Source organism: Loxodonta africana, chromosome 4 (assembly GCF_030014295.1).
Source record: "Loxodonta africana isolate mLoxAfr1 chromosome 4, mLoxAfr1.hap2, whole genome shotgun sequence".
Lineage (NCBI taxonomy): Eukaryota > Metazoa > Chordata > Mammalia > Proboscidea > Elephantidae > Loxodonta > Loxodonta africana.
Window position 1 is genome coordinate 83,975,332 of NC_087345.1, and position 14,404 is coordinate 83,989,735.

At 37.4% G+C, this 14,404-nt stretch overlaps 1 protein-coding gene across 1 annotated transcript; it reads right to left on the reverse strand.

Annotated features, from left to right (window-relative positions):
- Positions 1-6,193: 6,193 nt before the first annotated feature.
- Positions 6,194-7,132, reverse strand: LOC135231314 (olfactory receptor 6C2-like). Its single transcript, XM_064285146.1, has one exon. It carries the CDS (start codon positions 7,130-7,132, stop codon positions 6,194-6,196), a length of 939 nt encoding a protein of 312 aa, XP_064141216.1.
- Between the last annotated feature and the right edge of the window lie 7,272 nt (positions 7,133-14,404).

Here is a 14,404-nt window from a genome sequence, read left to right on the forward strand (position 1 = left end):
TTATCATTTTTCTGTCTGTGGAAGTACCCTGAATAGGAGAATGTCTTCTGGCTCTTTGTGGGGAATCGTAGGATAAGCATGGAACATATCATTTTCATTACACATTTGGCAATGGAAGCTATGGTGAGAGTACACTGAATCATCTCAGGGCAACAACCAACAAGTTCACATTAGTCTTTTTTCTTTTCACTCTGAGTTTTGTCCAGACCCTATCAATGGAATCTTGGCTCTCTTTCTCTGGAACACATGCCAAAGATTTGAACACTTTCACATTATGATTCATAATGGTTGCCAGCAAATCATGGTATTTTCAGCTAAAAGCTTGGATTCAGAGTGGGGCTTAGGAAGAGCATCCTGGGATTTGTGAGGTAGGTGGCCAGAGAAGTGGGGAGGGTTTCTTTTCATTGGCTTTTCACACTGGGGTCAGTGATGCCTCCTCCCCTATATGCCTCACAGTATTAGGAGAGCACAGGGCTTAGCAATTCTTTCTTCTCCCTTACATGCCTCCTTGGCTGTGCTCTGCAGTATCTTGTACTTTAGGTCACATTTATATCCAGCTTTTCCTTCCCCCATAGGACTAGATATGAACGTGACTTGAGTGCCTTGTCCAACAGAGCTATAAAAGTTTCAAGCAATTCTCTACAAAAAGTTTTGCAATATACCTGGCCATTTTTCAAAAACATCTTAGGTCAGGAAAGAAGACCCTGCATGAACACTAAACAGCCTTTCACCTAGCGATGCCAATAATACACTCAGTCTTCATCCCACTGCCCACTGCAGACTACAACCTTTCAATAACCTGGAACACTCATAATTCTCTATCGTAGAGGATGGGACTCTGGACATCTGAAAGAATAGTGGTGAAGAGGAAATAAAATAATCTACTCTTGTTCTAGAATGGGATTAAAGAAAACTAGCTAAAAATCTCCATTCTTCCCCTGAAACTGAGATAATGGCTGTATTGTGCATGTAAATAGAAACACACATCTACAGTAATGCTTGAAAGGGACAAAATATATAAAATACACCACAAAATAAAAAACATACATGAGATCCTAAAAATGTTTATAAGAAGTGCAGTGTGTAATTAATCCTAATAGGCTTCAGTGAATATTTAATTCAAAGATCTCAAAATACAAAATTAAAACAGAAAGATATAACTAAAGTTACATTAAGGTAAATAATTTTTTCTGGTTTGTCTTTTTTATTATGTAAAAATATATACAAAACTTTTCCAATTTAACAATTTTGACAGGTACCATTCAGTGACATTGATTACATTAGTCATGTTGTACAGCCATCACCACTTTCCTTTTACAAATTTTTCCATCACCATTAACAGGAACTCAATATTTCTTAAGCAATGAGTCTATTTCCCTCCCTCTAGCCCACCCCTAATAATAAACTATAGCCTGTATACACTTTCCTATTCTAGATATTTCATGTAAGTAGGATCGTACAATATTTATCATTTCGTGACTAACTTATTTCACTCAGTATGTTTTCAAGGTTCATCCATGTTGTAGCATGACCGTGGCCTTCATTTTCTGTTTACTGATCGTAATATTCATTTGTATGTATGGAAACCCTGGTAGCATAGTGGATGAGAGGTATGGTTGCTAACCAAAAGGTTGGTAGTTCAAATCTACCAGACACTCCTTGGAAACTCTATGGGGCAGTTCTACTCTGTCCTATAGGGTCGCTGTGAGTCAGAATCAACTCGATAGCAATGGGTTTGGTTTTTGGTACCACATTTTGTTTATCCATTCTTCTGTTGATGGACATTTAAGCTGTTTCTACATTTTGGCTATTGTGAAGAATGCTGCAATGAATATTGGTGTACAAGTATCTGTGCTCTTGTTTCAAGAATTACTGGGTCAAATGAGACTAGAAGGACCCCATGGTCATGGCCCCCAGACCTTCTGTTGGCCCAGGACAGGAAACATTCCCAAAGCCAACTCTTCAGACAGGTATTGGACTGGACAATGGGTTGGAGAGGGATGCTGGTGAGTAGCGAGCTTCTTGTATCAGGTGGACACTTAAGACTATGTTGGCATCTCCTGCCTGGAGGGGAGATGAGAGGGCAGAGGGGGTTAGAAGCTGGTGAAATGGACATGAAAAGAGAGAGTGGAGGGACAGAGTGGGCTGTCTTATTGGGGGAGAGCAACTGGGAGTATGTAGCAAGGTGTGTATAAGTTTTTGTGTGAGACTGACTTGATTTGTAAACTTTCACTTAAAGCACAATAAAAAAAAATTACTGGGTCATAAGGTAATTCTGTGTTTAACTGTTGAGGAGTCACCAACCTGTTTTCCACAGAAGCTGTATCATTTTACAATCCTACCAGCAATGAATGAGAATTCCAGTTTCTTGACATCATCATCAACACCCATTGTTTTCCTTCTTTTTTTTTTTCCTGCTCATAGCCATTCTAGTGGGGGTGAAATGGTATCTTATTGTGGCTTTGATTTACATTTCCCTAATGACTAATGACATTGAGTGTATTTTAATGTGGTTTTTGGCCATATGTATTTCTTCTTTGGTGAAAAGTCTATTCAAGTTCTTTGCCCATTTTTTGATTGGGTTGTTTGTCTTTCTTTTTTTTCTTGTTGTGGTTAAGTTGTAGGAGTTCTTCAAATACTCTGGATATTAAAACCTTATCAGATACATGGTTTCCCAAATTTTTCTCCCAATATGCAGGTTATCTCTTCACATTGTTGATAAAGTCCTTTCATACACAAAGTTTTTAATTTGGATGAAGTCTTTGTTTTATACTTTGTCTTTTATTGGTTGTGCATCTGGTGTCGTATCTAAGAATCTAAAGAATCTGTTGTTACTAGGTAAGATAAATAATTTTATCATTTGTACTTTTAAAAGCACCAAAATATATTTTGAACACTTGGGGATAAAGGCTTATAGAAAACAGCTGAGAAAAATGAATAATCATTCTGGAATGTTCGTCAAAATTGACCCAGAATTGTCCTATCCATAAAGGGAAATAGGAGGTTATGTTACTGAAGGTTGAAAGAAATGTATAATCCATTATCGATACTATTTGGGCTATTTTACTGACACATTTAATGGGATTCACTGATGGAGGTTACAGTTAAGTTTAATCCTGGGCCATTGTTCCCAGCAAAGAAAATCCAGTATTAGAAGGAAAGTCCTGTAGAATTTATGGATATTTGACAGTGAAACTCCAATGCCCCCTGTCCACATTTCCCAATCGCTAGGGACAAAGAAAGCGGTGTTGATCAGGACAAAGAATTGCACCTTTAGGCAGGGTGTCTGATGGAGTAAAGGTAGAATCTAAAAGATGTTTGGACATTGCTTTTAATAGATAATGCAGAAGGTAGGAGAAGCTTTTGAAAAAGCATTTAAAAATTATTACATTAAAATAGTATGTAGTATATCTCAAGTAATTCATTTTGTCTTGGACCTTTAAGTACAGAATATTATTCTAATATTTTGTGTTACAACACGATTTAAGCTTTATCTAAATAAATGTAGATTTTTGTTGAGCTAGTCCTTAAAATTACCTTGATGAAATGCATTTCTCTTGGGCATTATCCGGCTCTGAAATTAATACAAGTTTGGAGTCAGATAAAAGTAGATTTGAATTATGGAACCATTACTTATAAAACTACTTAACATCGATAACCTCATTTTCTCTACCTGTAAAACAGATTTTAAAATCATCTGTAAATATTGTTTTGAGGATTAGAAACAGTATACAAAATGATATGTACATAACAGTATGACTAAAAACAGTAGCTTTCTTAAGAATTTCTTAAGAATTTAGAATCTCTCCATTACAGATATTTCTCCATGATCATATCACTTCTACCATCTCCCTTGTAAATGCAATATATTTCAATTTCACCTAGTTAATTTTTCCATCCATTATTTGTAACTCCAAGTTTTAGGTTTTTTTCTTTTTTTTTAAGCTCTTAGTTTAGCCTTTTTTGAAATATATGCTATGTACAGAAAGGTGCGCAAATTAGAATTCTACAGCTTGAAGAATTTTCAAGTGTTCTAGACACTTTAAGGATCCAAAATGGATTCTCTAGCTCTACAGAAACACTGAAAGTTCTGTTGGTTCCTTGGTCACCACGAATCCCTATGTCCAGGCAGGCACTTTCCTTGAACCTTTATTTTGGTTATCTATTACTTTTATTACTGCTTAGGAACCCTGGTGGTGCAGTGCTCAAGAGCTTACCTGCTAACCAAAAGGTCAGCAGTTTGAATCCACCAGTCACTCCTTGGAAATCCTTTGGGGCAGTTCTACTCTGTTATACATCGCCACTATGAGTCAGAATTGACTCAATGGAAGCAGGGCTTTTTTTTTTTTTTTTTTTTTTGTATTGCTGCTTAAGAAATCACTTCTAACCTTTGTGATTTAAGACAATTTATTATCTCTCATGGTTCCGGAAGTTGACTGGAATCAGCTGGGTGGTCTTCACTCTGGTCTCTCATGTAGTTGCAACCAGATAGTAACTGCCTTTGGAATCATCTGAAGGCAAGACTGGGTGGTTTATCCAGGAGTGCCTCTTAAATCATATGTTTGGATTGGATGGCTGAGATAAATGAGGCTGGCCAGGCATCTCTCCCATCACACAAACTCTCCACAAGGTTATCTTGGGCATCCACATTGCTTGGCATTCTCAAGGTGTTCAAACTGCTCACGTGGCAGTTGGCTTCCTCCGGAGCATGTGTTCCAAAAGAGCAAAGTAGAAGCTACAAGGCTTCTTTTAACTTAAACTCTGAAGTCACAGTTCACTTCTACCACATTCTAGCAGTCAAAAGTAAGTCATAGGTCCAACGCAGTTAAAACGGAGAAGAAATAAACTCCATGTCTTGATGAGGAAAGTGACAAAGAATTTGCAACTGTCTTTAATCCACCACAGTCATGAATCTGAAAAGCTACCCAGGGCAAGAGCAACTACATATAATCAGCTCATCTTTCCACAGTTCCACCCTTCACAGAATCTTGGTCTCTCTGGTTCTCATTCTTTCAGCAGCAACCTGATACCCTTAAGCCAATAATTTCTTCTTGTATCTGGTTTTTCTATTTATTCTTGGAACAATTAGTCAGAAGAGGAAGTCTATCAGTTATCTTTAAGGGCTATGTTGTTACATTTTTGTTTATGTTGCTGAGGTTTTTTTTTTTTTTTTGCCATATGTTTTAATAAGTTCAAATATGAAGAAGCAAGGAATATTGTTATCATGTTGGGAAAATCCATGCCGCATTTATTGTGAGGGCAGCATTATCTAGGCTGAGTTGAAGATGAAACCAGCTTTATATTTTATGTTGAAAAAGGAAGAGGCTTTGAAAGAGGTGGACCACAAGGAAGGGAAAGCATTTACATGGCCAGAAATAGTTTTCACACACAAAACTAATGACTAATAGGTATTTGGGGAGACGGCAGTGGGTTTTTGGGTTAAGAAAAGTTAAGAAACCCTGGTGGCATAGTGGTTAAGAGCTCAGCTGCTAACTAAAAGGTCAGCAGTCCAAATCTGTCAGCCACTCCTTAGAAAATCTATGGGGGCAGTTCTATTCTGTCCTATGGGGTCACTATGAGTCAGAACTGACTTGATGGCACCTAACATCAAGAAGTTAGAGGAGCCCTTGTGGTGCAGTGGTGAAGATCCCAGCTTGGTAACCAAAAAGTAGGCAGTTCAAATGCACCAGCTGCTCTTTGGAAACTCTACATGGCAGTTCTACTCTGTCCTACAGGGTTGAGTCAGGATTGACTCCATAGCAATATGTTTGGCTTTGTGGGTTGCACAATGGGTAAGCCCTTGGCTGCTGCAAAAGGTCAGAGGTTCGAACCGACCAGCAGATTTGTGGGTGTAAAGGCCTGGTGATCTGCTCCCATAAAGATTTCAGCATAGGAAATCCTCCACGGCAGTTCTGCTCTGTCCAGTAAGGTCACTGTGAGTCAGAATCGACTTGATGGCACACACCAAGAAGAGTTAGTCGAGTTGCATATTAGGAAGAGATAAAAATTTTTGGCAATTTCAGGACAGTAGAGAAATGCTCATCTGCTTAACACTTCTTACCTCAGAGTTCTTTCTTAGACTTCATTCTCAACTCTCCTGAATTGTCTTCAAAAGTACCCAAAACTGTTATAGCACAAATTTCCACCTACATTCTGATGATTTATCTTTTGTTTGAGTTCCCAATACACAATTCTATTCCTTCTTTGAGAGAAATGCAAATCTTTTGAGGATGTCATTGAAAGACTGCTTTACTTGTTTATTTCTCAAGGTATAAACGAAGGGGTTCAACAAAGGGGCAACAGATGTAGCGAGTAGAGAAACTGCCTTATTTATGGCCACTTCATGCTTTGCCGAAGGTTTGATATATATAAATATGCAGCTGCCATAGGAGATAGAAACGACAATCATGTGGGAAGAACAGGTGGAAAAAGCTTTCTTACGTTGCTGGGCAGAGGGCAATCTTAGAATCGTCTTAATGATGAATATGTAGGACAGAACCACACACACAAGGGTCATTATGAAGGTCACCACAGCACAGACTATAACAACCTGCTCTATGAACCATGTATCTGAACATGAGTTCTTCAGCAATGGAGAAGCATCACAGTAAAAATGGTCAATGACAGAGTCACAAAATTCCAGATGGAGGCTCAAATTAAGGAATGGAAGGATAATCAATAATCCAGATACCCAACAACAGAGGATGAGAATCCTGCAGACTCTGTTATTCATGATGGTCACGTACTGCAGCGGTTCGTAGATGGCCACATAGCGGTCATAGGACATGATGGCCAAGAGAAAAAATTCTGTAGCTCCAAAAAGGACAATAAAAAATATCTGGGTAAAGCATGCTTTGACAGTGATGGTTCTATCCCCAGATGATATAATGTGCAGGTATTGGGGGACACACGCAGTTGTGAATGTGATTTCTATAAAGGAGAAATTTTGAAGAAAAAAATACATAGCCGTTTTTAGATGAGAATCCACCAAGATGAGATAAATGATAGTCAGATTTCCAATTATACTTAACATATATGTGATAAACAGGTAGATGAAAATCAAAATCTGTAGTTGTGGGTCATTTGTCAATCCCAGTATGGTGAATGTTGTTATTGCGGAGTGGTTTCTCATCACCGACTTCACACTACTGCCGATTCTTCACATAAAAGTCACAGAAATTAAATCTGAGAAACAATATCAAAACATAACAGGATGAGACAGTTACAAATAAGTCCCAATTAATCCACTCACATACATTTCCTTCTATTACTTGATCATTATTCTTTAATGAGGTGATGCCCTCAACTCCACTGAAGTGTTCTACAGGGAAGTTTATAGGAGATTTTTTCTTGAAAATTACTGCTATCTAAGATTGTTTCAAATTTTCTAGGTTCTCCAATTCATAGCAATAGTTCCAAATCACTTTACATTTGAAGTCCATACTTTGCATGTGATTTCCCCCAGTGGAATAGGTGTTAGTCACTTGAGATATAATTTGATGGGTCATACTCTCTTTATTCTCCTAAAACTTTTGTACTCAAAAGTTGAATATCAAAATTTCTTTGTTTCAAGCTATGCTATTAATAAAAACTTAAATATATTGAGGATTGTGATTATACTGTACAAGGACTCCAAATTCCTCATCTAGTGAACTAGGCAATTTTTAAAACTCAAGGTATATTTCTACCAGAAAACAGCCACTGACTTTCTCTGAGTTTTTTGGGTACTCTTTTATTTGCCATCTTGTTCACAGCAGAGATGGTTAGATGCATATAATTTCAAAGAACTCTGAGTAAAGTATAAATAGCTGAAGGATATCATCACATACTTTGTTTTCATGCCTGTAATTATGGCAGGCATGAACAACCTGCTATATGCAGATGACACAACCTGGCTTGCTAAAAGTGAAGAGGACTTGAGGCACTTACTGATGAAGATCAAAGGCTATAGACTTCAGTATGGATTCCATCTCATGATATATATATGAGCAAACCCTCACAACTGGACCAAGAAGCAACATCCTGACAGACAAAATATTGAAATTGTCAAGGATTTCATTTTACTTGGGTCGACAATCAATGCTCTTGGAAGCAGCAGTCAAGAAATCAAATGACGTATTGCACTGGGCAAATCTGCTTCAAGACATTTCATTAGTGTTAAAAGGCGAAGATGTCATTTTAATGACTGAGGTGTGCCTAATCAAAGCCATGGTGTTTTTAATTGCCTGATTTGCATGTGAATGCTGGACAATGAAAAAGGAAGATAGAAGAAGAATCGATGCATTTGAATTATGGTATTTTCGAAGAATATTGAATATACCGTGGACTTCCAGAAAGAATGAACAAATATGTCTTGGAGGAATACAGCCAGAATGCTCCTTAGATGTGAAGACAGTGAGATTTCGTCTTGCTTACTTTGGACATGTTATCAGGAGGAACCAGTCCGTGGAGAAGAACATCATGCTTTGTAAAGTAGAGGATCAGCAAAAAAGAGAAAGACCCTCAATGAGATGAATTGACACAGTGACTGCAACAATGGGCTCAAACATACCTACTATTTAGAGGATGGCACAAGAACAGGCAACGTTTTGTTCTTTTGTATATAGGGTTGTTATGAGTGAGAATCAATTCTATGGCACCTAATAACATCAACATTATGACAGAAGTGTGATATATGTATTAGCATAACACAGGGATTGAGTTTATCGACGCTGGAACCAGCTTCTCTGGGTTTAAAGCATACCTCTGTTAGCCACTAGCTGAGTGACCTCAGGCAACCATTTAACCTCTCTGTGCTCCTAGTTTCCTAATCTATAAAATGGGGTTAACAAGAATACTATATCATAGGGTTATATGAAGTTTAAATGAGATAAACAATAAGACATGCTTACAATAGTACTTACTGTATAACACACTATAGATATTTGACATCATTTTCCTGATTTTCTGAAGTCAATCTCTCCGATCATCTCAAGAAGGCACGTGATGCTTCAAGAAGCTCTTGCATAACCTCTCTCTTTCTTCTTCTGTCTCCCTCTGTTTCTCTCTCTCTCATCACTTTATTTCTTCCACTTTTGTAGATTAATTTCATCATCATACAAAGATGTCATGACATTTGGATATCTTTAAATTAAAGAAAAAATCAACCTTCCCATCAGGAAGTGATACACTTCTATTGCATAGTTTTCACATAGTAGCATATGGTTTTCATATAATTTGACTTTTAGTAACTTGTTAATCTACATATTTAAAAATAAAATTGAATCAATAAATATGGGAGGGGAAGCTAAAACTGATAGCAAATTAAAACAAATGAACCCAACTGCGTATCAAATTAATACCATAACCATACCTTGTTGTTGTCAAACTGATTCCAACTCATAGTGACCCTGTAGGACAGAGTAGAACTGCCCCATAAGCTTCTAGGTAGTGGCTGGTGGATTCAAACGGCTGACCTTTCGGTTAGCAGGCCGAGCTCTTAACCACTGTACCACGAGAGTTCCACCGTAACCATATTGAGGAAGAAAAGAAAAAATTAATCCAAGTAATATATGAATATGCTTATTTGATTATATAACCTCAGTCTTGGACTGGATGGAGGGTGGGAAGAATTGCAAACAAATTCTGAACCCATTTGTTTTTTTTTTTGTGTGTGATGGTAGACGCAAAGATGTCTTGGAACTATTTTAGGTCTATTGTAGGATTGAGCAAATGAGTACATGTACTGATATTGTGGGATGTCAAGGTTTTCACTAAGTAAGAGATACAAATATGTATTTGGAAGAAGGCAACATGGGTTGGATTAGAATCAGAGGTATAAGTATAAACTAATAATTTCTAAAAATATGTATGTGTCTATGTATGTACATTTGTTTGTATATGTATATGTGTATATCTGTATATTGTGTACAGATCATACACACATATATTTCCTCATTTTCCTAAAATGTTTAAGAAAAAACACCTCTGAAACAATGGGAAATCTAGAGCTGAAGTTTTTGTCTTTATTCTGGCATTAAAATGAACCAATATTCCTTAAAGAAAGGGCTGATTCCAGGCTGAGTAAGGAAGGTACAAAGTGAGCTGAAGGCATGTTTTTACACCAGAATATAAAAAAGTACTCAAATGAAAAATGGAGGCATGTTACAGGATCCACAGCGGCCAGGCTGAAGGGGCTCCCACTAACTAAATGTGGAACAATTTGAGCAAAAAAATAGTTCAGTACACTAAAGCACTATATAAGCTGCTGAAAAATAGAATTTCATGAGTCTATACTGATGAGAAAACCCTGGTGGCATAATGGTTAAGTGCTGTGGCTGCTAACCAAAAGGTCAGCAGTTGGAATCCACCAGGTGCTCCTTGGAAACTCTAGGGGAGGTTCTACTCTGTCCTGTAGGGTTGCTATGCGTCGGAATTGACTTGACGGCAACGGGTTTGGTTTGATCTGTTTTTTAAATTGATAAACAATCAGTCAATTAAAAAAGAAAGAGAAGGGAGAGCTCTTATAGTAGAATGCCAAGGACCAACTGGTGGGTGGTGAAGGGAGGGATGGGTTGGAAATCAGCCTTTTGCAATCACAATAGTAACTACTACGTCAGGCAAGGACCATCAATACATGACATGCAAAATCTAGGTAAAATTTTGTTGACCAGCTATTTTGTCGAAACTATTTTAGACCTGTTATAAGCAAACAAAATGTGCATGGTTTTAAGGTATCTTCTCATTGACTGCTTTTAATTCCAAGACAAAAATAGTAATCAGACAATGGAGGAATTTAAAATACTCTGACCTGGTGATCAAAATTAACTTCACCAATAAGAGGTAGATGGATACTGTGTGCCTCCAATTGTGTCACCCTGAAAGGACACAATGTCACCTATTTAGTATTCTAGTGAAGAATGTGTAAACTGAATCTAAGCATGACAAAACATCAGACAAACATAAAATGAGGAAGTTCTCTTAAAAAAAAGGCGGGGGGGAGAGTTGGGGTAGGCTGCATTCTTCAAAAATGTCAGTCTCAAAAAAAAAAAGGGAAATCAGATAAGGATTTCATTTCCAGAACATATTATTACTAAAAAAAGTCTACAATTTTACAACAAAAAGACAAACAACCAAATTAAAAAAAAAATAGGCAAAGGTCTTGATAAATATTTCAACAAAATAGGTATACAAATGGCAAGCAAGCACATGTAGAGGTGCTCATTATCATTAAAAAAACCCCGAAAACCCAAAACTCTTTGCTGTCAATTCCAACTCATAGCAACTCTATAGGGCAGACTAGAGCTGCCATATAGAGTTTCCAAGAACACCTGGTGGATTTGAACTGCTGACCTTTATTGGTTAGCAGCGGTGGCTCTTAACCACTATGCCACCAGGGTTTCTTCAATATCATTAGTCACTCCCAAAATACCCACTGTCGTCAAGTCAATTCCGACTCATAGCAACACTATAGGACAGTGTAGAACTGCTCCACACGGTTTCCATGGCTGTAAATATTTACAGAAGCAGATTTCTCCATCTCTTTCTCACAGAGCTGCTTGTATGTTGGAATGGCTGACCTTTTAGTTAGCAGCCAAGTGCTTTAACCATTGCACCACCAGGGCTGCTCCATTAGTCACTAGGAAAATTCAAATCAAAAGCACAATGATTTACCTTTTCACCCCCACAAGGATGGCTATGATCAGGAAAACTGAAAACAATAAGTGTTGAAGAGAATTGGAGGAAAAGGAGCTCTCATCCATTGCTGGTGGGATTGTAAAATGGTACAGCTGCTGTGAAAAACAGTCTGGTGGTTCCTTAAGAAAGTAAAACATAGAACTACCATACACAAAACCAAACCAAAACCCATTGCGTCAAGTTGATTCTGACTCATACCATGTGACCTAGCAATTCTACTCCTCGGTATATATCCTAAAGAATTGAAATCAGGAACGCAAACACGTATTCGTACACCAATGTTCCTTGAAGCACTGTTCACAATAGCTAAAAGGTAGAAAAAACCTAAACATCCATCAACAAATGAATGCATAGACAAAAGCTAAAAGGTAGAAAAAACCTAAACATCCATCAACAAATGAATGCATAGACAAAATGTGGTATACATACAATTAAATATTATACAGCCATAAGGGAAATGAAGTCCTTGCTACATGATACATTATGAATAAACCTTAAAAACGTCATGCTGAGTGAAATAAGTCAGTCACAAAAGGCAAATAGTGTATGATTCCACCCTTATGAAATATCTAGAATAGGCAAATTTATAGGGAACAAAATTTATTTTTTAAAAAAGGAAAAGATAGACTGTGGAAATATTCCAAATTAGGAGGCTAAAGGGTCATAACAACTAAATGCAATACCTGTCCCTAGAGAGAATTCTACACTAGAGGGATAACACATTTCATTAGGAACATTACTGAACCAACTGACAAAATTGAAATTTATGATAAATTAGGTAAAATAATCACATCAGTATTAAATTTACTAAAGTTGATAACTGTACTATGCTTATAATAAGCAAATACCTCTATTCCTAGGATAGACACACTAAAGTATATCGGGGTAAAAGGTCATGATGTATGCAATTTACCCTCAAACGGGTGGGAAAAAAATTTTATGAAGATGGATAGAAAGCAAATGATAAAGTCCTGCACCCGTTGCTGTTAAGTAGATTCCGACTCAGAGGACAGAGTAGAACCGTCCCCCACAGGGCTTCCAAGGAGTGGCTAGTGGATTTGAACAGTCAACATTTTGATTAGCAGCTGAGCACTTAACCACTCTGCCACCAGCGCTCCAAATGATAAAGCAGATGTTAAAAATAGATGAATCTTCGTATTTATGTGTTCTTGGCACTATCCTTATTTTTGCAAGTTTTCCAAATAAAAAGTTAAAATTAAAACATAAAACCTTCCACTGCCATTTATGACTATCACCTCATTTTTCCACTTCATTTAATAGAAAACTTTCTCCAGTATCACCTCCAGTCACTGTTTAATTCTTGCTTTCCATCCACTCTTCCTAGTTCAATCTGGCTTCCATCCCTCTACGCCATCAAAAATTATCAAAGTCACCAATCTCCCCACTTTTATCACATCGAGTATACACAACTCAATATTCAGGTTTTCAAACTCTCAATTACACTTTATCCTCAAGCATTTGCTATCACACTCTCAAGATTTTCTTCCTAACCCACTGGTTGCTCCTTTTCAGCACTTTTATACCCAATACTTACAAATTAATCATTGCCTCCATCCTGGGGCCTTTGGCTTCATATTTGTGTTCTCTCCTTACGTGATCTTGTCCAATCACATGATTTGAATAAAATCCAAATTTTAATGATGCTCATATATATATACATTTGCATGTATATATGCTGCATCCTTAGTATTCATTTGCACGTCAAATGCTTATTTCAAATATAGCATACACAAATAGAAATTCTTGAGCTGCCCACCAAGCTTCTCCTCCCTTTGATCTCAGAAGACAGCAATACCATCAGCCCAGTTGCTGAAATCAAAAACTTAAGGGACATGCTTAGTTCTGTCCTTTCCCTCATTCCAACACCCAGTACATCAGCAAATACTCTCTGTTCTACATTAAAATACATCCCTAATCCAACCACAGCTCACAACTAGACTAAAACTCCAACATCTCTCCTAACTCATCTCTCTGTTTCCCTTCCGTATTCCACCTAAAACTATTTTCTTCATGGCAGCTGGAGGGACTTTTAAAAAATGTGAAACAGATCGTGTCCCTTCCTTAATTTGAAATGCAAGAATAGTTTTCTAGCATGCATTAAACTGCAGCTTACCAGTCACTTCCTATAATACTCACTTTCTGTCTCCACACCCTTGTTCCCTGGCTTACTCTCTGATCTCCAAAACAGCCCACTTGCTCTGTCTTTTGTACTGTTGCACATACTGAGTGCTCTGCCTGGTTTGCTCTTCTCCTATCTCTGCAGAGTCCTGGATCCTTCTTTTCACTGTGGACTCAACTTAATTATCACCTGCTCATTGGCCTGACCACTGAATTTGATGACATCCCCCTACCATTAACTCATTTATTTTACATCAGGGCGTTTTCACTTCCTTCCTAATAATCCTTACTGCCTGAAATTATTTGTCTTCCCCTCCTTTACTACCAACTAAAATAGAAATTCAACTTGGGCAAGGAAATTAAATAACTTATTCTCTCCTCTATACCCAGCACTGAGAAGTGTCTGGCAGATAGTTGGGGCATGATAAATATTTGCTGAATTAATGAATTTTAATCTTCCACATCTGGAATTCTTTAAACAGAATATATTAAATATAAACAAAAGAATGACTCATGATAGTAAGATATTTTGGTTTGAGAACATTTTAGGGGGAAGGTAGGCAAAAGAGAACCTTATGGAATGGTTTAT